General features: G+C 41.8%; 2 protein-coding genes and 1 long non-coding RNA gene across 3 annotated transcripts in view; 1 reads left to right on the forward strand and 2 right to left on the reverse strand.

Moving 5' to 3' along the window:
* The window catches only part of NT5C3A (5'-nucleotidase, cytosolic IIIA), a 49,672-nt gene extending 41,697 nt beyond the window's left edge, over positions 1-7,975 (reverse strand). The window contains exon 1 of the mRNA XM_050783283.1: positions 7,424-7,975. Within this exon, the coding sequence (XP_050639240.1) occupies positions 7,424-7,576 (153 nt within the window). The 5' untranslated portion in view covers positions 7,577-7,975. The remainder of the gene's footprint in view (positions 1-7,423) is intronic.
* Positions 1-26,846, reverse strand: part of LOC126950102 (uncharacterized) — a 480,177-nt gene that overhangs the window by 149,830 nt on the left and 303,501 nt on the right. The window lies entirely within an intron of this gene.
* LOC126950111 (uncharacterized) overlaps positions 1-26,846 on the forward strand; it is a 189,675-nt gene that overhangs the window by 149,515 nt on the left and 13,314 nt on the right. The gene's annotated exons all lie outside the window — the stretch shown is intronic.

Here is a 26,846-nt window from a genome sequence, read left to right on the forward strand (position 1 = left end):
TATCTTTACTCGGGGTAAACAAAAGATACAAGCTGTTGGGCGTGGTGGCCCACAACTGCAATCCCAGCACTTTGGGAGGCTGAGGCGGGCAGATCACCTGAGGTCAGGAGTTCAAGACCAGACTGGCAAACATGGCAAAACTCCATCTCTCCTAAAAATACAAAAATTAGCTGGGCGTGGTGGTGCATGTCTATAGTCCCAGCTAATCAGGAGACTGAGGCATGTGAACTGCTTGAACCTGGGGGTGGAGGTTGCGGTGAGCTGAGATCATGCTACTGCGCTCTAGCACAGAGTGAGACTTGGTGTCGGAAAAAAAAAAAAAAAAGAAGATAGAAGCTATTCTGAGTTTGTGTTCTCTACTGCTGTATTATGAGTACCCATTTAATAGACTCTCTCCCTTTTTTTCTTACTAATAACATCTCATTTTTGTTGGAAAGTGGCAATGTGCTCAATCAGAAAACAATTCTTCAACTTCACTTACATAAGGGTGGCCATATAATCTTGTTCTCTCCAATTATGCGTAAGCAGAAAATTCAGCTTGACCGAAATAGGTATTTTCTTCCCTGATTCTGCCTTTCTGCTGCCTGAAACATGGACGCGTTGGCCATGACTGCAACGACCATCTTATGACCACGAAGAAAAGACAAGGGAAATGTCAAAGACCTACGCCTTGATATCCTTATGGCCCTAATTAACACAAGCAACTGCCTGTTTTCTGGATTTCTCATTCCATTAGAAAAACAAAATTTTCTGTTTATTGAAGCCACTGTTTTGGGGTCTCTCTTTTTCTTAGTCAAGTGCAACTAATTTTAAAAGAGACCAGCTAGTCAGGTGGCTCATGCCTGCAATCCCAGCACTTTGGAAGGCCGAGTTGGGAAGATTGCTTGAGCCCAGGATTTTGAGACCAGCCTGGGCAACACAGCAAAGTCTTGTCTCTACAGAAAATAAAAAATTAGCCAGGCATAATGGCTCACGCCTATATTCCCAGCTAACTGGGAGGCTGAAGCAGGAGGAATACTTGAGCTCAGGAGTTTGAGGCTACAGTGAGCTATCATCATGCCATCGCACTCCAGCCCAGGCAACAGAATGAGACCTTGTCTCAAAAATAAATAAGACCAAAAGAAAAGCACCCTCAAGGAACATAAATAATAATAAACAATACAAGACACTGTATAAATTGCTAAATTATGAGAAATCATCAGGAAATGCCAAAGGAATTCAGAGAAAATGTTTTACAAAATGAATCAAGATGTCAAAACAGGTCCTAAAAAGTCATAAATCTAAGCACTGATATAAATTAGATAAAAATTGAGATATGGAGATATTTTAAAAGTCTGTCCAGGTATGGTGGTTCATACCTGTAATCCCAGCACTTTGGGCAGCCAAGGCAGGAGGATTGCTTGAGCCCAGGAGTTTAAGACCAGCCTGGGCAAATAGTGAGACCCTGTCTCTCCAAAAAAAAAAAAAATTAATAAATAAATTAAAAATTTAGCTTAGCCAGGTGTGACGGCACATGCCTGTAGTCCCAGCTGCTTGGGAGGCTGAAGTGGGAGGACTGATTGAGTCCAGGAGTTTGAGGCTGCAGTGAGCCATGATCGCTTCACTGCACTCCAGCCTGGCAGCAGAGTGAGACCCAGTCTCTAAAATAAAATAAAATAAAATAAAATAAAATAAAATAAAATAAAATAAAATAAAATACAATGTCTATCTGATTCACTAAAGCAGTTATTTAAAACTGGGGCTGCTTCTCCCTTCCTTTTTAAAATACACACTCAATAGTGGGCTTTCCATTAACTCAGCATAATACCCAGAAAATATCTGACTTTTTTTTTTTTTTTTTTTTTTGAGATGGAGTTTTGCTCTTGTTCCCCAGGCTGGAGTGCAATGGTATGATCTCGGCTCACTGCAACCTCTGCCTCCTGGGTTCAAGTGATTCTTCTGCCTCAGCCTCCCAAGTAGCTGGGATTACAGGCATGCGCCACCACGCCCAGCTAATTTTTTGTATTTGTAGTAGAGACGGGGTTTCTCCATGTTGGTCAGGCTGGTGTCGAACTCCCAACCTCAGGTGATCCACCCGCCTTGGCCTCCCAAAGTGCTGGGATTACAGGTGTGAGCCACCGCTCCCGGCCCTTTTTTCTTTTTTTAACTGCTCCTTGAGGAGCAGGGCTAACTCATAGGCAATGCCCCCAGAGTTGGCCTATATTGTCTTAAAAGTGGAAGAAGGGAAGAAGTTTTTGTTAACAGTTTATCTACTAAGACCAGACACAGTTGGCACACACCTGTAATCCCAGCATTTTGGGAGGCCAAGATGGGTGGATCTCTTGAGCCCAGGAATTTGACACCAGCCTGGGCAATGTGGCAAAACCCCCATCTCTACAAAAAATACAAAAATTAGTTGGGCCTGGTGGTGCATGCTTTAGTCCTGGCTACTCTGAAGGCCGAGGTGGGAGGATGGCTCGAGCCCAGGAGGTGGAGGTTGCAGTGAGCTGAGATTCAACCACTGCACTCCAGCCTGGGTGACAGAGTGAGACCCTGCCTCAAAAATAAAATAAAATAAGAAAAGAAATTTATGTCCTAGAAAGAAATACAGTAAAGTTTCAAAAAAAAAAAACCACATCAGCTACTTAAGAAGTAACAGTTGGTGTTAACAACAAACCAGTAAATAGTTGAGATATGTTTAAATTGGAAATGACCATTTTTAACTGGTTGTGGAGGTTCTAGTGACAGTTCCATCTCCCCTATCCTGCTGTCTAAATAATTTCCTACCTTCCTTGATGCTCTTTAGGGGCTAAACTTAAGACTACACATTCGTTCTGGTGTTGTGTTTGCATTTTACTTCACTGGATAAATACTCTAAGAGAATTTAATAAAGGATATTAGAATAACTGAAGAAGATTAAGCAATTTCATTTTTTTTTTTTTTCCTTTTGGTTCTTTCTTTGAATTCTAGTCTCATCCTCTTTTTGGTAGCTTTCTATTAAAGAAAAACTGAAAATCTGCTGATAAAAATAGAATGCATTCTGGTATTGCAGGAGAAATTAGAAAAGAAGTTGGTAGGTAGCATTTGAAAGAGGTGTCATTTAGTAGGAAAAAATCAGATTAACTGGATAGAAGTAAAGAATGAAGTAGGTGGAGGCAATTAATTAATCTAAGGCCGCAAATAATAAGATATAATAAGAATATGGAGAATAAGTAACTATAACTCAGTATGAGTAGTATTTTTTTTTTTTTTTTTTTTTTTGAGATGACATCCTGCTCTGTCGTGCAGGCTGGAGTACAATGGCGCGATCTCGGCTCACTGCAACCTCCGCCTCTTGGGTTCAAGCAATTATCCTGCCTCAACCTCCCAAGTAGCTGGGATTACAGGCACCCGCCACCACACCTGATTTTAAAAAATTTTTATTAGAGATGGGGTTTCACCATGTTGGTCAGGCTGGTCTCAAACTCCTGATCTCAGGTGATCTGCCTGCCTTGGCCTCCCAAAGTGCTGGGATTACAGGTGTGAGCCAACGTGCCTGGCCCAGAGTAATCTCTTTCAGACAGACAGAGATGTTCCGTATTCGCTTCAAAGGGCATCTGTCCACATCTCCCCTAGAACTTTGCTAGACTGATTATTCTTTCTCCTCTGCTTATCTTTAACCATTTGCTTTTCACTACTCCTCTGCCCACCAACATACTCGTGTGCCAACCGTTTGAAAAACAAAACAAAATACCCATCCTCAGCACAACTATTTCCTCTGCCCAATAGTCGTTTTTAGTTTTCTTCACATCATTGTTTTACCAATGGTGGCTCAACCCCCTGCTTTCAGACCAACTTCTGACCTTGTCATCAACTTCTGACCTTAGAGAAGATGGACACAGCTAATTCTGCCCCTTCTTTTGGAAACATTTCCTGTTATTCCACCTCTGACAGCTTTCAGCGTCTTTAATGAACACTCCTTCAATGTTAGGCATTGCCAAGTTTTCTGTTTTCTTCTTGCTGTAAAACTATGGATGAGAAATAATATCCATCTCCACACTTGCCACTGAGAGGTTAGACATTTGGGAAAATATTATTTCTAGCCCCAATTTCTCTTTAGAGCAGCACCAGCCTTCCATTTTTAGTTGCTGTTGCTAATAATAACAATAAGTAATGTATATGTTGGTTACTTTGGGCCAGGTACTTTTCTAAGCACTTTAAATATATTTACTATTTCATGAACATTTCTACTTGGTCATTTCTCGATCATCTCAAATTTCATATGACTTAAAGTGAACTTGTTATTCCATATTTCCCTTACCTCCTGGCTACTTTCCAAACCTGCTGCTTTTTCCTCCTCTTCATCTTGGCTAATAATATATCCAGAATCAGCAGTTACCTGATAACCTTAAAGTTATTTCTTCTTATAATTAATCCCTTTGTTTAATGATAACCAATAATAAGCTCTGAAAGAAAGCAATTATGTTCTAGGTACTGTGTTATCTCATTTAATCCTCACAACCTATGAAGTAGGTACTATCATTATCTCCCAATTAATATATGAAAAATGGGAGATTCACAGAGGTTAAGTAATTTGCCCAAGGTCACATGGCTTGATAAATGAGAAAAACCAGATTCAAAACTAGGTTTGTATGACTCTACAGTCTGTGCTGCCACAAAGTCCCGTTGATTTTATCTCTGAAATGTTTGTCTCCTGATCCCTTATTTCCATACCTCTTGCTAGTGGCATAGTTTAAGGCCTCTAATCCTCTTTCGCAAGAAATACTACCAACCTCCTAAATTTCTTTCTTTCCAGGATCTTCCCTTCCAATCCACTTTATTTTCATAAAACACAGTATTGGGTGTTTTGTTTCTTTGTTTTGAGACTCTGGGTGACTCTGTCACCCAAGCTCGAGTGCAGTGGTGTGATCACGACTCACTGCAGCCTCAACCACCTTGACTCAAGAGATTCCACTTCTGGCCCGTAAGTAGCTGGGACTACACTACAGGTGTGTGCCACTGCACTGGCTAATATCTTTATTTTTTGTAGAGAAAGGGTCTCCCTATGCTGCCTAGGCTGGTCTCGAACTCCTGGGCTCAAGGGATCCTCCCGCCTCAGCCTCTGAAAGTGCTAGGATTGCAGGCGAGAGCCACCTTACCTTGCCAAAGTAAACCTTCGATGATCTTTTGTTGCAAAATAAAGAGCAAACTCTTTATAATGGCTTTACAAAATTCCTTTACAATTCAGTTTCTTGATCCACATTCTCTTTCATTCTTTTCTTTTTTTTCGAGACCGGGTGCTCCCACCTCACCCTCCCGAAGTGTTGGGGTTACAGGTGTGAGCCACCATGCCTGGCCACGACTGGCTTCTTCTGTACATTAATCTTGCAGGCCTATGGAATATTTCAGCTGTAGCATAAACAACCCACTAGCAACTTCCTCATGTCTCTCAATTAAAAACTCCTGAAAGACAATGCATCCTTTTGAGCCAAGTCCCAGAAGTTACTGGTTTTCTTAGCCAGTTAGATAGGCCCAACTTGGTTAGGTAGTTAACTCTACTAGCTGTGTCCAATATGAGCTATGTCTATTGGACATCATGGGTTTGCAGAGATTTTTCTGAAGGAGGAGGGGAGAGGATGGGCAGAGCAGACCCACATTATTACAGAAAGATAGAACCAGGATTCCACCCCAGGTCTTCTGACCTCCAGTCAAATACTTCTTCCACTTGAAGAAGCAAACTATTAAAATTTAAAAAGTTAACATGAACTGTTTTCACTTTTTCCATTGAAAAGCTACTAGCAGGCTACACATATATTACAATCTGAATCGATACACTACGCATACATGTAAATATTGACTGATTTCTTTAGTACAAATAAGTTGGTATTCTTGATAGGTCTTCATTATTTGTCACAAAGATAGCAAACTGTTCCTATGATGGTATCATTGAAGGATTTTGTGAAAACATTGATTTTTAACCTTACTTGGCTTAGAGAAGCGGTATAACAGACCAATCTACAGTTTAAGCACAGACAGGGAGATATGGCAACCCGGTTTTTTCCCCTACATAGGCATTATTAACCTTGGGTTGTGGGCAAAAGCAAGCCAAGTTTTCTGAGCAGGAAAGCAACAAGAGCAAAATGAAACTTCTGAGATAAAACCATTTGCTGCTGTGGGCCTATAGAAGTGGGAGAAACGAATTTTCATAAGCCTTTAGAATGATTAAGACCCTTTAAGAATAAATTAATTCAAAATTGTGGAATATTATTGTAATATGAGACAAGTGGGAACTTTTTTTTTTTTTTCAAAGAGGGTCTCGCTGTGTTTCCCAGGCTGGAGTGCAGCAGCTATTCACAGGTGTGATTACAACCTTGAACTCCCAGACTCAAGTGATCCTCCTTTCAGCCTCCCAAATAGCTGGGACACTGGCTACTTTTAATTATGCAAATCTGGCTGTATTCAACCTGGGGTCAATACAACCTACAGGACAAATCGTGTCTTTCATCAGTTTGAACATATTGCAGGTGCTGAGAAATTCCAAGTATTACAACCTAAAATGATATTATTTAGTGTAGTAGATTTAAAATTTTTCTCTGTCATCTGACCCTAGATGTTCATCTGACCCTAAATGTTCACATGTATAGCACACGGTCAGGCGTATACCCAGGATTATGCATTTCAGAAAATACATAAGAATCCAAGTTTGTGCAAGAATTGTCTTCCTGAGTGGGATCTAATTAAAATACAAAACGAAACTAAATATCCTTATTTTTGAAACGAATTACTTATAATGTATCTCAAATGTAATTATTGACACACCCTCTTCGATAAAAAATTAAATTCGAAAATTTATACAAGAGCTTTGGGAGTTAAGATGAACAAAAATATATTTCGTGGGAGTTTTGAGACAAGAAGGAATACATTCAAACACAAAATAAACTATCCTGAATTTCTTCTGGATTGTCATTCTTGTAAAATTTTAGATATTGCACATTTTCATAATCTAACTCATGGCAGTCCCAACATAAAACAACTAGTCCTCTGCGGGAATTGTAACTAGATGAGCGGCAACGGTTTGACGCGGATCCGGGAGGAGGGCGGGAGCAAGGCAGGGAGAGAAGGAGCGGCCTGCCCAGGACATGCAGCTTATCTCTAGAGAAACGGGTTTTGCAGCACAAGGTAGCCTGTGTCCGATTCATCTATTTTCTGCCTTGCTCCTTCAAATGGAAACCTAACAAAGACCACAGGCAGCCGAGGGCCGCAGCCGCAACCCTGGTCACCAAGCCCGAGGAGTGGCCGCACGCGGGGCAGCCGCGTCCTCCAAGCTGCTCGTCCCGAGCTAGCGAGATCCCAGCCTGACAGGCGACGCCGGCAGCTCCCGGTCGCGACCGAGCAGCGGCCAAGGCCAGCTGACGGCCCAGCCGGTCCCTCGCGTGCTCTGGGCGCGCCGAGCCTCCACACTCACCATCTCGATGATCTTGGTCTTCCGCCCCGTCTTCCTCTTCAAGGTGAATATGTACTGAGCCAGCACCACCCCCGCCACCAGGGCGCACACGCTGGCGCTCGCTACCGCGCCCACCCTCGCCACGGCCGCGCGGTCCATGGACGGGGCCCTCATGCGCGTCCCAGCAGGAAAAAAACAGGCAACTCGCGGAGACTGCGAGTCTCAGAAGCGCGGGATCCCAGAGCACCAGGGACGAGCCCGCGACACCCCGCCTCGCGCAGCTCCGCCCCCACGAAGCCCCACCCACACGCCATCGATGGGAGAGGCGGGGACGCGGCGGGAGGGGCGTGGCTTGTGCCCGGAGCCCAGGCTGGGGGCGGGCCTTCCGCAGACTCAGGGTCTCAGGAGCTGCTGCCAGGGCAGGGCAGAGTATTGCAGTAATTATCCTTCTCTGCTAATGAGGATTAGGCCGTGGTTCACTCGAGCCCCGCCCCAATAGAAATCTAATTCCAACCGCGGCCCACTCAGAAGTCGGTCGCCACCTTTGCGCCTCAGCCCCTCTAGACTCCGGCCCCCAGAAGGCGGTGCGGCACGGTGTGACCTGCGCAGTGGCGTCCGTTGTAAGTGCTATGACAACCGGGCGAAGACGGCTCAGAATTAGGCCGGGGAGGGTAGGTGTCCCTTCCGCCGCGGCCGTCGGGTTTCTGCTACATCCCATTCGCCGCCTCCGAAATCCTTTCCTCCTCTGTGTGAGCAGAAGGGCTTGCAGTTGTTCTCTCCTGCCTAGTGTCTTCCAAGGGATAGATGCCATTTCCTCTGCTGGTCTCTGGGGGTGACGAGGGGCGCAGCGGAGCTTCTTGGGGAAATCGCTCCAACTCTGTGGAGCTGGTGGTGCTGCCTGGTGGGGCCCCCTCTTCCCGGGACGTGGAACAACTTTCAGCCGGAGGACGAGAGGAAATAGTTGTAGGAGAGGAAAAATTGTTTCCTTCTGGCCTTTTAGATTATTTGGCTGGTCTACAAATTACATTGATGTAAGACAGAGGAACATGAGAAAAACAATTTGTCGACCGAAAGGTGAAATAACAGGCACTAAAACTTAAAGAAATCATTGTTAGTTTTATTATCGGCCAAGTTTGAGGACTTAAGCCTGGGAACATAGACTCAGTATAGACCGAGAACGTGTCCCAAAGTAAGTTAGCTGGGAGTATAACCTGAGGAAGACTGAGTTTTAATACTGTAATATTTGATTATCAATATCCATATTACTGTGTCATTTTGTCTCCAGAGTAATTTTTTATGAATCCGGTTTTGCACCAAATAGCAATATGACTTAAATGTTGTCTGATTGTGAGGCCTAAGATGGTCACAGCCTCATTTATCTTTCTTCCTCAACAAAAACATCTTTTTTATTTTGCATATATTACATATTATTTTGAATGGGTAGAGACTAAAGCCATGTTTCTATAATTTCAGGATTTTAAACATTTTGTAGACAATAACATTCGTCTTGAAGCTGTGTACAATCTAAAACAGAAATGGAGTTCCAAATTTTGTTTTTGTAATACGGCCCATCAACTGCACATGGGAAGAATGTGGGTACTCTGAAATGTGATGTATATTTTAACTAGTTATACTATATCATAGGTCTGATTATCATATATATGAGATGTTAAAGCTGTAGGAGTAAAGTCTATTAGACTACAAACCCTGGTAGTAAATTTCCAGGAGGAAAGGGGGTCCATATGTTTTTGTAAGTGTAAACCTTGTCTTTCTGAATCTAAGAGGGTTGGCCATGTTTGGAGGCCATTTCAGCTTCTATGTGAATTAACATATTAATTACTCTTATTGAAAGAGATGAAAGATCTTGATATGGTTTGACTCTGTGTCCCCACCCAAATCTCATTTTGAATTGTACTTCCATAAATCCCATGGGATGGACCTGATGGGAGATAATTGAATCATTGGGGTGTTTTCTTATATACTGTTCTCGTGGTAGTGACTAAGTCTCACAAGATCTGATGGTTTTATCAGGGGTTTCCGCTTTTGCATCTTCCTCATTCTCTCTTTGCCTGCTGCCATCCATGTAAGATGGGACTTGCTCCTCCTTGCCTTCTGCTATGATTGTGAGGCTTCCCCAGCCACGTGGAACTGGAAGTCCAATTAAACCTCTTTCTTTGTAAATTGCCTAATCTAGGGTATGTCTTTATCAGCAGCATGAAAACAGACTAATACAAATCTCTGCAGGAACTACAAAATACTGATGAAAGAAATCAGGCCAGGTGAGGTGGCTCGTGCGTGTAATCTCAGCACTTTGGAAGCCCGAGGTTGGGGGATTGCTTGAGGCCACAAGTTTGAGACCAGTCTGGGCAACATAGTGAGACCCTGTCTCTGCAAACTCTGCAAAACCAAAGAAATTAGCTGGGCATGGTGCTGCGTTTCACTCTTGTCCATGTGAAGAGACCACCAAACAGGCTTTGTGTGAACAACAAGGCTGTTTATTTCACCCAAGTGCAGGCGGGCTGAGTCTGAAAAGATAATCAGCGAAGGGAGATGGGGTGGGGCCATTTTATAACATTTGGGCAGGTAAAGGAAAATTACAGTCAAAGGGGGGTTGTTCTCTGTCGGGCAGGGGTGGGAGTCACAGGGTGCTCAGTGGGGGAGTTTTGAGTCAGGATGAGCCAGGAGAAGGAATTTCACAAGGTAATGTCATCAGTTAAGACAGGAACAGGCCATTTTCACTTCTTTTGTGATTCTTCACCTGCTTCGGGCCATCTTGGCATATAACCTAGGGGATACGATGGCTTAGCCTGGGCTCAGAGGCCTGACACTGCCTGCCTGTAGTCCCAACTACTCAGGAGGCTGAGGTGGGAGGATTGCTGGAGCCTAGCAGTTGGAGGCTGCAGTGAGCTATGATTATGGACTCCAGCCCTGGTGAAAAGTTCAGGAGATTGAGACCATCCTGGCTAACATGGTGAAACCCCGTCTCTACTAAAAACACAAAAAATTAGCTGGGTTTGGTGGCGGGCACCTGTAGTCCCAGCTACTTGGGAGGCTGAGGCAGGAGAATGGCATGAACCCAGGAGGTGGAGCTTGCAGTGAGCCGAGATCATGCCACTGCACTCCAACCTGGGCGACAGAGCAAGATTGCGTCTCAAAAAAAAAAAAAAAAAAAAAAAAAAGTGAGACCCCTGTCTCAAGAAAAAAGAAAAGAGTGGAAGAAAGGGAAGGAAGGAAGGAAAGAAAAAAAGAAAGAAAGAATAGATGACACAAACAAATGGAAAAACACCCCATGCTCCAGGATTAGAAGAATTAATGTCATCAAAATGACTGTACTGCCCAAAGCAATTCAAATTTAACAATACAGATTCAGCAAATACAGATTCAGGAATACAGATTCAGCAAATGCCGATTCAACACAATACCTGGCAAACTACCAACATCATTCTTCATGGAATTAGAAAAAACAATCCTAAAATTCATGTGGAACCATAAAAGGGGCCAAATAGCCAAAGCAATCCTAAACAAAAGGAGTAAAGCTGGAGGTATCACATTTTGACTTAAAATTATACTACAAAGCCATAGTAAACAAAACAGCATGGTACTGGTATAAAAATAGACATGACACATAGATCAATGGAACAAAATAGAGAAACTAGAAATAATGCCCCATATCTACAAAAACCTGTTATTTGACAAAATATACACTGGCAAAAGGACACCCTATTCAATAAATTATGCTGGGATAATTTTAGAGCCATATGCAGAAGAATGAACCTGGACCCCCATCTCTCACTGTATACAAAAATTAACCGAGAGGGATTTAAGACTTAAATGTAAGACCTGAAACTATAAAAATCCTAGAAGAAACCCTGGGAAAAACTTTTGGACATTGGCCTAGGCAAAGAACTTATGACTAAGTCCTCAAAAGGAAACAACAAAAACGAAAAACAAAAGTTGACAAATGGGACTTCATTAAGCTAGAAAGCTTCTACATGAATAAACAAATAATCAACAGACTAAACATACAACCTATAGAATGGGAGAAAAGATTTGCAAAGAATGCATGTGACAAAGGGTGACTATTCAAAATCTACAAGAAACTCAAACTATTCAACAAGAAAAACCATTAAAAAGTGACCATACTGCCCTTGACATGAAGGACAAGAACAAACATTTTTCAAAAGAAGACATACAGATGGCCCAAAGCATATGAAAAAATGCTCTACATCACTGGTCATCAGAGAAATGCAAATCAAAACCACAATGTGATATCATTTCACACCAGTCAGAATGGCTTTTAAAGTCAAAACACAACAGATGCTGGTGAGGCTGTGGGGAAAACAGAATGCTTAAACACTATTGGTGGGAATGTAAATTATTTCAGCCACTGTGGAAAGCAGTTTGGACACTTCTCAAATAACATAAAACAGAACTACAAGTCAACCCAGCAATCTCATTACTGGGTATATATTCAAAAGAAAATAAATTATTTTGCCAAAAAGACACATGCATCACAGCAATATTCACAAGAGCAAAGACATGGAATCAACCTAGGTGTCCATCAACAATGGACTGGATAAGGAAAATGTGGTACATGGACATGATTCAATACTACACAGCCATAAAAAAAAGAACAAAATCATGTCATTACAGCAACATTGATGAAGCTGGAGGCCATTATTCTAAGCAAATTAATGCAGGAACAGAAAACCAAGTGCTGCATGTTCTCACTTATAAATGGGAGCTAAACATTGAGTACTCATGGACATAAAGATATATATAACATATATATTTTTATGTATAAATTATATAAATTATTTACATAATGTATGTATAAATTATATGTAAATTATTTACATAATGTATGTATAATTTATACATTATATACATCATATATAATAAATAATATAAATATAATATATAAATTTATAATATAAAATGTAACACATATATAAAATATTTATGTCATATGTAATTTATATAATATATAGTATATAATACATATTATATATGACATATATTTGACATAATATATAAATATGTATTTTATATATTTATTATATATAATGTATAATATATATAAAATGGACTACTAGTCATCCATAAAAAATAATAAATCGTGTTTTGTAGCAACATAGATGGAACTGCAGATCATTTTCTTTAGTGAAATAACTCAGAAACAAAATTAACTTTTTTTTTCTCACAAGTGGGAGTCAAACAATGGGTGCACATTAACATACAGAGTGGAATAATTGACATTGGAGACTCCAAGTGGTGCAAGGGTAGGGGGGCAGGATGAAATACCACCTATTAGATACAATGTATACTATTCTGGTAATGGGTGCACTAAAAGCCCAGATTTTGCCACTACTCAATATATCCATGTAACACAACTGCATTTGTACCCCTAAATCCATAAAAATAAAAAAAAACAACTAAAAAAATGTGAGTTGGGACACATGCTCTTTTTCACTCTTAGACCTTAACATTTTCCCTTATAAATTAAGCAGTTTAGTGATTCCTACTGTGTGATTCCAGGTTACGTTATACTGTTTTTTTTCCAACCGCAAAAACAAGGTTTCTGTCCCCTCAGTCAAGAGATACTGTGACATGGCACACAGGTTGGTGCTGTCTTTTCTCATACCTGGGGACCTTGCACGGTAACTGATATCTATATTTATAGAAATACAATGATCCATTTGTCAAGTATTAAAAATAGACCAATGAGATCTAGAATTGGGAAGGACTTTCTGAATGTTCCTTTCTAAATGGGAACCTAGATAGTATATTATACTATTTCAGATAGTATATTATATCTGAAAAGAAAGTACCATAAGCTGTAGGAACATTAGATTGGTTCCAAGGGGTTGACATTAGAATACCAATGTCATTTTGATATGGAAATGGAAAATAAGAGTCTGTCCTATATTTATGTTCATCAAATTAGTTATTTCCCAATGTATGGTGAGGGTATTGAATAAAGGAAGGTGTTTGGCGGGGAGCAGACATGGGCAAACCTACCCCAAAGTCCACAGAAGCTGAGAGGCTGAAGACAGAGGCTGACAAATCCAGTTACAAACAGAAGCCATGTCTGTGTCTTCAGTGGCAGTAAGACAAGATGGTGGATGCCCATTACCATGACCCCTCAGACCCGAGGCTTATATACTAGTGGAAAGGGGTGGTTTAGAAGGAATGTGTAGGACAATTGAAGTATAGTAATATGAAGTTTGTTTGACTTCAGGGCAGGATTTATGGTAAGTACTTGCTCTTCCACAATGAGCAATAGATAAACTAGAAATCTTAGAGGCCTTCTCAGAACAAAGAATATCAGAAAAGCCAACATGGTGTATTAGCTTTTTTTGTTTGTTTTTGAGACTGAGTCTTGCCCTGTCACCCAGGCTGGAGTGCAATGGCACGATCTTGGCACACTGCAAACCCTGCCTCCCAACTTCAAGCAATTCTCCTGCCTCAGCCTCCCAAGTAGCTGGGATTACAGGTGTGCACCACCATGGCCAGATAATTTTTGTATTTTTTTAGTAGAGACAGGGTTTCACCATGCTGGCCAGGCTGGTCTCAAACTCCTGACGTCAGGTGATCCACCCACTTCGGCCTCCCAAAGTGTTGGGATTACAGATGTGAACCACCATGCCCGGCCAGATTAACTTTTAAGATGGAGTTGTTTTGTCCTCCACAGAGGGGGTGTCATTAAATATTTAGACAGTGTAAGAGGAAAGCATGAGAGTAGAAGGCATATACAGAAGAAATTGTTGTTTTATTTTGTTTTTTGATGAGGTCTTGCTATGTGGCCTAGACTGGTCTTGAACTCCTAGGCTCAAGCAATCCTCCCAAGTATCTGGGATTACAGATATGCACCACCATGCCCACCTATAGCAGAAATTTATTGTATGGGATTGGTTTAGTATCTTGAGATACACTATATACCCTGTTGTTGTCTTCTTCTTGTCTTTGGAGGAGTCAGGAGTCTTTGAACATTTTAACTGAAGATCTCCAGAGGGCTTAGAAATCCATTTAGCAGTTGGGGCTTTTTTAAAATAAGAGATGTGAACCCAAGAGTCAAATCCTTCAAGTTTAGCTGCACAATGATTAGTCAACAGTATCTAATAAGGTTCCTTCCAATGAGGCTTAAGAGAGTCCTTTAGCTGATGTATTTTCCAATAAATGTAGCCACCCAATTGGAGGTCATGACTGTTGATGTCTTCATTTCCCAGTAGTGTGCTGTGAAATAAATAATAATCTGTTCTCTACATCTTGGCTGCTCTAGCTCCAGTCATGGCTCAAAGGGGACCAGGTATAGGCTGCTGCTTCAGAGGGGACAAGCTTGGCAGCTTGGCAGCTTGTATGTGGTGTTAAGCCTGTCAGTGCACACAGTGCAAGAGTTGAGTCTTGGGAGCCTCTGCCTAGATTTCAGAGGATGTATGGAAAAGCCTGGATGTCCAGGCATAAGCCTGCTGCAGGGGCGGAGCCCTCATGGAGAACCTCTACTAGGGCAGTGTGGAGGGGAAATGTGGGGTTAGAGCCCTCACACAGAGTCCCTACTGGGGCACTGCCTAGTGGAACTGTGAGAAGAGGGTCACCATCCTTTAGACCCTGGAATGGTGGGGCTGCCAACAGCTTGCAGTATGCACCTGGAAAAGCTCCAGGCACTCAACGCCAGGCCATGTGAGCAGCAATAGGGGCTGAACCCTGCAAAGGGGCAGAGCTGTCGAAGGCTTTGGGAGCCCACCCTTCGCACCAGCATGCCCTGGATGTGAGACATCGAGTCAGAGGAGCTTATTTCGGAGCTTTAAGATTTAATGACTGCCCTACTAGGTTTTGGACTTGCATGGGGCTTGTAGCCCCTTTCTTTTGGCCAATTTCCCCCTTTTGGAAGAAGAGTATTTACCCAATACCTGTATCCCATTGTATCTTGGAAGTAACTAACTCGTTTTTGATTTTACAGGCTCATAAATAGAAGGGACTTGCCTTATCTCAGACTAGACTTTGAACTTTGGACTTTCAAGATAATGCTAGAATGAGTTAAAACTTTGGGGGACTCTTGAAAAGGAATTACTTTATTTTGCAATGTGAGAAGGACATGAGATTTGGAGGGGACTGGGGTGGAATAATATGATTTGGATGTGTGTCCCCACCAAATCTCATATTGAATTGTAATCCTCAGTGTTGGAGGTGGGGCCTGGTGGAAGATGATTGATCATGGGGTTAGAGTTCTCATGAATAGACTAGTACCATCCCCTTGGTGCTGTTCTTGTGGTAGTGAGTGAGTTATTGTGAGATCTGGTTGTTTAAAAGTGTGTAGCATGTCCCCTGCCCCCACCCCCTGGACCCTGCATCACCCCTGCTCCTTCTCTGGCCATGTGAAGTGCTGCTCCCACTTTGCCTTCTGCCATGATTGTAATTTTCCTGAGGCCTCCCCAGAAGCAGAAGCTTCTGTGTTTGCTGTACAGCCTGCAGAACCCCAAGCCAATTAATTCTTTTCTTTATAAATTACCCAGTCTCAGTATTTATTTATAATAGTCTGAGAATGGACTAGTACAGACATTTTCTTACAATTTGCACTGTGACTCTTTTGCTTGGGAATGTTTCAACCCAGTGGGAGAACATGCAAATCATAACTAACATGAATTTATATCCCTGAACAGGAGATAATTGAACAAAATGTATTTGTCAAATATCAAAGGGTCCAGCAGAAAGGGAGAAGTGCCTCTGTACTCACAAAGGGGCTGGATTATGTTTGGAGCAAATTGGACATTTGGCATAAACCTTATAAGCTATTGTGGGTGAAGGTTTTCAGTAATATTGTTTTTCTCATGCAATCTTTTTTTTTTTTTTTTAAAGGTCCCCAGTATATAAGCTCATGGAGGTGTTGTAACGTAGGAAATTGAAATCCCATAGGCAAAATGCGTTTGTCATTGAGTCCATACCATAGGTTACAAGTGGTAGGGGGGAATGTTTGCCCTTTGTTAACCATATTTCTTTTCTCTCTTTTCTTTTCTCTCTCTCTCTTTTCTTTCATTCTTTTCTTTTTTTTTTTTTGAGACATGGTATCATTCTGTCTACCAGGTTGGAGTACAGTGCCACAATCATCGCTCATTGCAGCCACAACCTCCTGGGCCCAGTCAATCCTCCTGCCTCAGCCTCCTGAGTAACTGGGGACTGCAGGCACCTGCCAACATGCCTGGCTAATTTTTTTTTTTTTTTGTAGAGACAGGGTTTCACCATGTTGCCTAGACTGGTCTCAAACTCCTGGGCTCAGGTGATCCTCCTGCCCCAGCCTCCCAAAGTGTTGGTATTACAGGAATGAGCCACCACACCCAGCCTGCTAATCATATTTCTTTTTCCTTTTCTGAGGCTCTTTCTTGAGCATCTTGGGATTCCCTTTTAATTGGGTTTCATTTAAGCATGGCTACTTCTATGATTTCATCTCATCCTGGTAATAGGGCAGCTGTCTTTGCGGCTACATCAGTCAAATGGCTTCCCTTACTCTCCAGAGACTCAATTAGGAATCTTATAGCCAAATTTATTTTTGTAATTGAATGGCTTCTGTAAGTTTAGAGACCTGAGAGCCATGTTTAGTAGGATGTCTAGAGGAAGTCAGATAACCTTGTTATTTCCGTAACATTCCGAAGTCGTGAAGTACACCAAAAGCATAGTGGCTGTCAGTGTAAATTTTAGCTGTCTGATCTTTGGCCAGCTGACAAATTCTAGTGAGCTCTATTAATTCAGCCAGCTGAGGTGATATCACCCTAAGGAAAGGCTTACTTTTTGTAATGTCCACAAAAGACACAACAACATAGCCTGCCCAGTATTTTCCAATATTTATCCTTTAGATATGACCTATCACCAAATAACATCAGCATTCTCTAGTGTTTTTTTTTTTTTTTTTTTTTTTTTTAACAAATCCTGTCTGGCCAAAAAGAGCTATACTGTTAGTGATATACAATCACGGGGCATCTCATCAGTCACTCTAGGCAGCAGGGAAGTGAGATTAAGAGCATTATAATGAAGATCATATTATGTGAGGGAGAGAGTAAAAGTATTTCATAAGACACCAGCTGGCCAGGCATGGTGGCTGACTCCTATAATCCCAGCACTTTGGGAGGCTGAGGTGGGAGGATGGCTTGAGCCCAGGAGTTTGAGACCAGCCTGGGCAACATAGCAAGACCTTCGACTCTACAGAAAAATTAAATACCCGGGGGTGCTGAGATGGGAGGATTGCTTGAGCCCAGCAGGTTGAGGCTGCAGTGAGCTGTGATCATGCCACTGCACTCTAGCCTGGGTGACAGTGTGAGACCCTGTCTCAACAAAACAAGAGAAGCTAGCCTGCTAATAGAAAAAGGTTGAGTGCGATGCAAATTTAGAAGAGCTTCAACAGAAGGAGGTACATACACAGTGGAACTTTCATTACAATTTCCCGAGTAGCCTTGAGAAGTGCAACTATGGCTGAGATGGCTCTTAAGCAAGGGGGTAATCCACGTGCTACAGAAGCTAGTTGTTGACAGTAATAGCTGATACCTCTATGTTGTCCCTGTGTTTTGGGGCCAGAATGCGTAAGGTGATTCCATGACTTCCACGGACAAAGTGGAACAATGGTTACTAGTAATGTGGATGTCTTCAATCAGACGCTCTTATAAAACTATCCTTTAACTCCTTAGTTAGCTGTTTGTCCTTCTGTGGTTTAAATGTATGAGATCTGGATGATCCTCTTTTACTAATGCATATAAACAGGCCAGGCATGGTGGCTCATGCCTGTAATCCTAACACTTTGAGAGACCAAGATGGCAGCATTGATTGAGGCCAGGAGTTTGAGACCAGCTTGGGCAACATAGCAAGACTTCACCTCTACAAAAAATAAAAGAATTAGCTGGGTGTGGTGGCATGCACCTGTAGTCCTAGCTACTGGGAGACTGAGGCAGGAGGATTGCTTGAGCCCAGGAGGTTGAGGCTGCAGTGAGCTATGATTGTGCTGCTGTACTCTAACCTGGGTGACAGAGTGAGACCCTGTCTCTAAAAACATAAAAAATAAAAGAGTGTTAAAAATAATAATGTGTATAAAGTTTGTGCCATGAGGGAAAAGTTAGGAATATAGCTATGACAGTAACCAGCTAAGCTCACCAGGTGCAGTGGCTCACAACTGTAATCCTAGCACTTTGGGAAGCTGAGGCGGGCAAATCACCTGAGGTTGGGAGTTTCAGACCAGCCTGACCAACATGGAGAAACCCTGTTTCTACTAAAAATACAAAATTAGCCAGGCCTGGTGGCGGGTGCCTGTAATCCCAGCTACTTGGGAGGCTGAGGCAGGAGAATCGCTTGAACCCGGGAGGTGGAGGTTGCAGTGAGCCGAGATCGCACCATTGCACTCCAGCCTGGGCAACAAGAGCAAAACTCTGTCTAAAAATAAATAAATAAATAAATAAAGGTCCAGCTAATCTCAAATCTCAAAATCCACTTAGTTCTTGGAGTAGGGAATGTAAGAATTCCAGTTACTCTGTCTGGATTTGTGTGTAGCCCTTCCTTAGAAATAAAATGTCTTAAGTATTTCACTCTGTTAGGCAGAATTGATGTTTTTTTCTTAGAGACTTTATGTTTTTTTTTGTTTTTGTTTTTGCTAGTTCCAATAAATATAGACAGTCCATTTTTCATTTCTCTAAGTTGGAAGAGCATAACAAGAGGTCATTCACATACTGGAGCAGAGTAGAATTTTCTTCAAAATTTAGTTCAGATAAATCAACTTTTAATATTTGTGAAAAGTAGGTTGGGCTTTCCTTGAAACCCTGGGACATAACTGTCCAGGTGTATAGGCACTGTCCCAAGTAAAGGCAAACAGGTATTGACTATCAGGATCTACTGGTATACTGAAAAAGGTACTACATAAGTCAAATACAGTAAAACATTTATTATTTATGGGTGTATTAGACGAGAGGTTATGAGGGTTTGGAAAAACTGGATGTCAAGGGACAACAATATTGTTAATGGCTCTTAAATTTGGCATAAATTTCCATTTCTTCTCCTTGGGTTTTTGTACTGGGATGATGGGCATATTGTCAGGGCAGATGCAAGGAATGATTATCAATGAATTCCTTAATTAATGTATTTATGCATATTATGGATTCCTGTTTTAATGGTGATCATTTAATATCAGGAATTGGTTTATTTGGATCTGCTTGTACTTTTTACTGGTACAGCCATCAGAATTTTCCCTATGTTCATGGATGCACAGGACCATAGATAATCAGGAATGAAGTCTAACAAATCATGGAGTTCCTCCTTTGCTTTGGTACCTAGTAATTGAACCTAATCATTTGACTGAAAATGTCTATAGTATCAATTTCAACTGATTCTTTCTCATTTTCAAGAACATTTTTCCTGTTTTTGAAAAAGAGATATGGGCATTATAAAGCTCTAAAAAATCTCTCCTTATAAGATATATTGCTACAGAAGGCACCAGAAGGAAGGAATGATGTCCATCTAAATTCCCTAGCTGCAAAGTTAAAAGTTCTGATCTATGTACAGTCATAGGTTGATAGGTATCCTTACCATCTGAAATGGTTGCTTACTCCGAGGAAGAGGGCTCTTTAGGAGGGTAGGATTGAGAACAGACAGTCTAGTTTCCATATCAACTAAAGCCTTAGTTTGTTTTTTGCTTATAGACATATTTATGTTCCCTAGACTGTAACTTAGGAGGAAGGGAAAAACCCTCTTTATTTTCCCAGAGCCTCCCTGTTCTTCATTTCCATTTTCTCTTTTTGCTTTTGCACCCATTTCAGCTTTCTACAGTGTTTTAAAAGATGTCTTTTTTAAAAAAATAATAATAAAGACATTCTTAGATGTTTTTGAAACGTCTTTCAAAAGGGTGGCCTCTGTTTAAACCTAGCATCTTGGCCAGTAAGTCGCTGGAGTTGTAAATTTATAATTTTAGTGGCATTATTATCCTTTCTCTGTTGTATCACCCTGGCTGGCTTATCAAGAAGGTTTACAAGCTCAGAAATATGTGATGAGTCCCAGTTTATTTAATGTAACTTGACTACCTTGGCCAATTGTTTGTCTAGCCCATTAAATAAACTTGAATTTAGTAAGGGATCATTTTGATGATCTTAGACTGGTGATATGGTTTGGCTCTGTGTTCCCACCGAAATATCATCTCTAATTGTAATCCCCACGTGTTGCAGGAGGGACCTGGTAGGAGGTGATTGGATCATGGGGGTGATTTACCCCATTCTGTTCTTGTGATAGGGAGTTCTCATGAGAGCTGATGGTTTTTACAGTGTTTGGGAGTTCCCCCTTTGCTCTCACTCTCTCCTGCTGCCATGTAAGATGTCCCTTGCATCCTGTTTGCCTTCCACCATGATTGTAAATTTCCTGAGGCCTCCCCAGCTACGCAGAACTGAGTCAATTAAACCTGTTTTATTTATAAATTACCCAGTCTCAGGTATTTCTTTATAGCAGTGTGAAAATGGACTAATACAACTGGCCTCATTTATTCCAGAGTATTGTTTAAAACATCTTTTAAAATCTTTCAAAGTAGTCTAATACAGTCTTATTTGATCCTTGTCTACCTTGTTGCTCCTTAAACCAATCAGTGTTCTTTGGGAAGTATCTGGGGAATTACCTGTGTTAGACAGCTTGTCAGTTCTGAGGCTTCTGCTCGGTCCTCTGCCTTTTGTTAATAGAAATTGCTTACTGGATTCTTCAAATCAACCTTTGATATCCATTCTCTACCTTTCCTTTTGGATATTAACATATGAACTAGTTGACATAAATATGAATATACTGGCTTATCGGTCTTTTTTTTGAGACACACACACACACACCACTCTGTCACTCAGGCTGCAATGCAGTAGTGTGATCATGGCTTGCTACAGTCTTGACCTCCTGGGCTCCAGCAGTCCTCCCACCTCAGTTTCCTGAATAGCTGGAACCACAAAACCATACCTGGCTAATTATTATTATTTTTTTAAATAGATATATGGTCCCACTACGTTGCACAGGCTGATCTCAAACACAGGGCTCACGCGATCCTCCCTCCTTGGTCTCCCAAAGTGCTGGGATTACAGGCTGAGCCACCACACCCAGCCAGGTCTTTACTGCCAAACTAAGTTCCTTAGCAAAGCCTATAGGATCTTGGGTAGGATCAGGAAGTTAGTAAAACCCCTGAGTTCTGATTTGGTCTAGGTATAAGTGGTATAAGCCACCGAAGGATCCTCCCTTGAATTCAGCTTTTCTTTGGAAGGTGCTGCTAAAACTTCCATAGATGATGGAAGAGGAAGTCAAAGTAGGTCTGGACAGGGCAGTTCTGAGAGCAGAGAGTTGGAAAGGCTCTGGGGGACAGAGAGAGTAGAAACAGTAGTAGAAGAGGATAAAACAGTAGACAATTTGTACTTTTTTTCAACTGTGAAACAGTTTCCAGAATCTTGTGATTTACCTCCCATATGGAAATGATTTTGTCATTTCCTATTTTAGAGGCTTCTAGATGCCACTGAAAGTAGCTTTCTCACTCTTTCTCTTTCATCTTTGAGCCAGCTCTCTCCAATTATGCATGTTAACCCGGTGATTCAAAAATTCACAAGATGAAGTGCCATAATTTTGTCATAAATCCAGCTGGTGTTTCAAGGGGTGGTAAGCACCCTTCAAAGATTTCAATCTTTGATGTCTAATTTCCCATGTTACTTCCTGTCCCCATCCATCTGTACTAAGCTAAGAATGTATAGGATCAAAAATGTGTTGCTTTAGAGCTTTACTCCTCAGGTTTGCACTCCCGAGTGGATTTAGCTCGCTTACATGTCTCAGGAAAACTCGCTGCTGAAAGAGGGAGCTGCTCCTAATGCTAAATTACCACTCTTTATAAGTCTTTCCTGGAGGAGCTAGACTATTTTAAATGTTCCTCTGTTCATAGTGGAACCCTATGGACTGTTGCACATCACCAGGGATTTCCCTCCAAGGTCCACAAGATTCTTAGTTGCCTAAGAATACCTGAAGTTTGGAGGGAGTGTATGCCCCTCATCTTCAGAACAATTTTATCTCAATTGTTTTTATATGAAGGTAAAGGGGTTTGTGCAAGTAGAAGATGGTCTTTGAAAAGAGGGAAACATTGAGCTGAGCCACAAGATCCACCACTTAAACTGTGGCAATATTTGGTCAACCTAACCGTCTGTCCTTCCTTCCTAACAATTTAGAACAAGCAATAACAACTCTATGAAGAATTTGGCAAACCCAGGATATATTACTCTTCCTAAACACAGCTTAGAATAAAAAAGGATCACTTCCTCTTTGGTTGGTTACTGTGTATTTCTGTCTTTGGCTATGTCTCCAAATGGAGCTTGTGCCTCCAGTTCTTCATTCTTTATGTTAGCAGCATTTTATATAGCTGGTCACACTTTCCTTTGAGATATACTTTTTTCACTTCTGCTATGGTTTGGATATTTGTGTCCTCCAAACCTCATGATGAAATTTGATCCGCAGTGTTGGAGGTGGGTCCTATTGAGAGGTGTTTGTGTCATGGGGGCAGATACCTCATGAATAAAATAGTGCCCTCCTTCAAAGGTGAGTGAGTTTTTCATTAGTTCCTATGAGAACTGATTGTTACAAAGAGCTTGGCACCTCATCCTCTTTCTCTTTCTTTCTCTCTCCATGTGCAGTCTGCACACACCAAGTCCCTGTCTTTCACCATGAGTGGAAGCCACCTGAAGCCCTCCCCAGATGCATATGCCTAATCTTGAACTTAACATCCATCAGAATTGTGAGCCAAATAAACTGTTTTTCTTTATAAATTATCCAGCCTCAGGTATTTTTTTGTAGTAACACAAAATGGACTAAGACAACTTCCTTTCTGATAACTCACTCCTAGTTTTCCCTTGAGTTTATTGGATGCTTCTGTTCAGTCTTTTTGGCAGACTCCTCCTTCCTTTTATTGGTAGCACCCCAGAGCCCAGTCCAGTTTTATATCTTCATTTCCCTATACCTCTCTCCCTGTGAGGTCGTCTTCTATCTTATTATGACTTTGAGCACCATGCATATGCTGATAAGTCTCTTTTCCAGAGCAGCATCCTGCACTACAGACAGATATGTCCAACTTTTTATTTGGCATCTCCACTTGGATGTCTCATAGTCATAATTAATGTGTTCAAAGCCAAACTCCTCATTCTATTTTTCTTCCAAAATTGTGCCACCCACTACATTCTTATCTTATTAATAACTGTCCATCTGTTACTGAGGTCAAAATATTAACACTATAAAGTATCTGAGTCACATGGCACCAAAGTAAGTTACCAGCGATGAATCGATGATTCTGTATGAGTCTGTAGCAACCTCAGTTCTTGCCTCCTTAGAGGAAAGAGTTTGACCTAGGAGGCATAAGGCAGAAGGAGAGACAAGGCAAGTTTTAGAGCAGGAGTGAAAGTTTATTAAAAAGCTTTAGAGCAGGAATGAAAGGAAGGAAAGTACACTTGGAAGAGGGCCGAGTGGGCAACTTGAAAGACAAGTCTGTGGTTTGATCTTTTGACTTGGCCTTTTATATGTTGGCATACTTCCGGAGGCTTGCATTACTTCTCCCCGTATTCTTCCCTTAGGGTGGGCTGTCACTGGGGAGGGGAGCATGCACACTGTGTTTACTGGAGTTGTACACATGCTCTCTTGAGGCATTCTTTCGTTACCAGTCACATGTCCCTATGAGGTCATATCCCAGTTAAACTTTGCCATTTTCCCTCTTAGTGTGCATGTGTGAGCCTACTCGCCCAGTTTCTGAGATCTTATTGGGAAGCAGCTGATGATCAGTTTCAGGTGTTTTCTATTTATTGGGAGTCAGCCTTTCCCTGGCGCTGGCTGTGACCAATTAGTATTTTAGAGAGACAGTTCACAATGGCCTGACCATCACCAGATGGTCACCTGACATTCCTGGTGTGTGTGTGTGGAGGGGAGCCCTCTCCTGCCCTGCTCTTGTCTACCTACTCTGACGATAAAAACCTCAGAGTCATCTTTGACCTCTCACACACACCACATCAATTCAAAATACATAAAAAATTTGAGCACTTATTTCTACTGCTGCTATGTCAGTCATTTTCACCATCATACTTGGATTATTGCAATAGCCTTCTAAATGGTCTCAGTAATCTATCGATGACCCTTTAATAGTCTGTTCCAAACACAGTAGTCAGGGTGATCATTTGTACAGTGAATGAGATCATGTCATTCCCTTGCTTGAAATCTTTCAATGGCTCACCAGTACACCCATAATAAAAGCTAAAGTGCTCACAGTGGCCTGTAAGTCTACCCCCGCTTAACCTCTCTAACCATCATCTCCTACTACCCTCCCCTTCATCCCATTTGTTCCAGTCAACATGGGTTCTTTGCTGTTCCAGAAATATAGCAGGCATGTATAGGAAACCAAAATATTTTACCCCAGAATATACGTCTTTAACATATTTGAAGATGGCTATTCAGAAAGGCTGGAAATACAAGAATAGCTGAAAGGCTGTCTTTTGTGGGTGAGATTCACATCTGTAGAGAAAATCTGCATTGATGCAGTCAGGCTTTCTCCGAGGCCCTCTTTTGTCTACTCTAGGAAAGATTAACTGAAAGTCTGGCACCTTTAAAAGTATGAAAGAAACAGTCACCATCTATTTTCTCTGATAGCTGCTACCTGTAAGGTTTCTCTTCTTTTCTTTTTTTTTTTTAAGAGACAAGGTCTCACTCCATCATGTAAGCTGATTGCAATGGCACCATTGTAGCTCACTGAAACCTTGAACCCCTGGCCTCAAGCGATCTTCCTGCCTCAGCCTCGAAAACTGCTTGGATTATAGACATGAGCCACCCTGCCCAGCCTACCTGTGAGGTTTCGTCTGCATTGTAAGATCACCTTTGCTAGTCAGGCCTCTTCTTCTTCCACTCCCATAACCTGTTTATCACAATCCAAGCCCTCATTTTGCTGTAACCTCAGGACTGTATATAAGGTTCTGTGCCTTATATGGGACACACATAAGGCACAGAGGGGTAGGAGGGGTCGGTTAATCACTCTGGATTTCTTTCCCATGCACATTAACACATTCGTATTCCATTTCTCCTATTAATCCTCTTTGTGAGTTGATTGTTTTAGTGAAACTTCAGAGGGTGAAGGAGTTTCCTTTGGCCCCTATAGTTTTGGCCCTGTGAGCAGGATTACCAAAGCCACTCTGCTCTTCTGGAAACAGCAGTCAAGGGAACCCAGGACCCAGTAAGCCAGTAGAATGGGGTATGAGTTTCTTACTAGCCAGGTTCTGGTCTCTCTGGAAAAGCTGGCCAAACAGATGTTTAAAAAAAAAAAAAAAAAAAAAAAAAAAAAATCACTGTTTGTCCCTTTTTCCTATGCAAAATCTGGGAGAAAAGGATTTGTGATGACTAGTCTTGGGTATCGCAAAGCTGGTGTACTTTTTTTGGTATAAATTGCGGATCAAATATTGATTTCTTTCCTCCCAGAAATAGTCTTTTCCGTCATCTTTGTCTTTCTGTGTTGTTCTGGTAGGACATGGGCCTAAAACCCCTAGAAGCCCCTTGTTTGAGCTAACCACGCCAACCGTGCAGACAGGTCGGTTTTATGGTTCTGACTGGATGACTATCTATGTAGACAAATTTTTCTGTGGGTCCCCAAAATAAAAACTAGATGAAGTTCCTCTCTTGTGTGTCCTTGGGAGCTTGACTTGTGACCGAGTGGGAGCAGCTGCTCTTGGTCTCCACCATCTGGGGGTATGATTTTGGGGTCATATTAGGTGGCCAGTCTAAAACTGGCTGGGAACCCAAGACGCGGCAGTATATATGTTTTTCCAAATATGGCAAACTTTCCAGTGACTTTTGTCTTAATAAGAAGTCCCAGTGAAACCCCATCTCTAGTAAAATACAAAAAATTAGCCGGACGTGGTGGCATGCGCCTGTAGTCCCAGCTACTCGGGGAGGCTGACACAGGAGAATTGCTTGAAGCCGGGAGGCAGAGGTTGCAGTGAGCCAAGATCACGCCACTGCACTCCAGCCTGGGCGACAGAGTGAGACTCTGTCTCAATAGAAAAAAAGTCCCATCCATAAGGAACTTTTGTCGTCACAACTCTTGTTGCCTGGTTTGTCCTGGGAAAGTACCATCCTTAGCCATCTGTGGCAACAAGAGACTTGCTGTCTTAGCCTATTACTGGGAGTAGATTTTTTGGAAGGGATCTTTGTCTAGTTAAAATTCCACACTTTTACCACCGTGGCCTGAATTTGATTCCCAGTTATGGAACTAGTCCCTTTTGTTTTGATATTTCTGTGAACTTTTGACTTTTGGGGGGTACCCATTTGTTATTGATCCCTTTACTTTCCATGGACAGCTTCTGATTTCTTGTCTTCTTCTGTCTGTAGGGGCACACAGGACTTTTAGGTCTTTGTGTGTAGATGGTCAGCTGAGAAGCTGAGACTCTAGGGAATGCAG

The sequence above is a fragment of the Macaca thibetana genome, chromosome 3 (genome assembly GCF_024542745.1).
Source record: "Macaca thibetana thibetana isolate TM-01 chromosome 3, ASM2454274v1, whole genome shotgun sequence".
Classification (NCBI taxonomy): Eukaryota; Metazoa; Chordata; class Mammalia; order Primates; family Cercopithecidae; genus Macaca; species Macaca thibetana.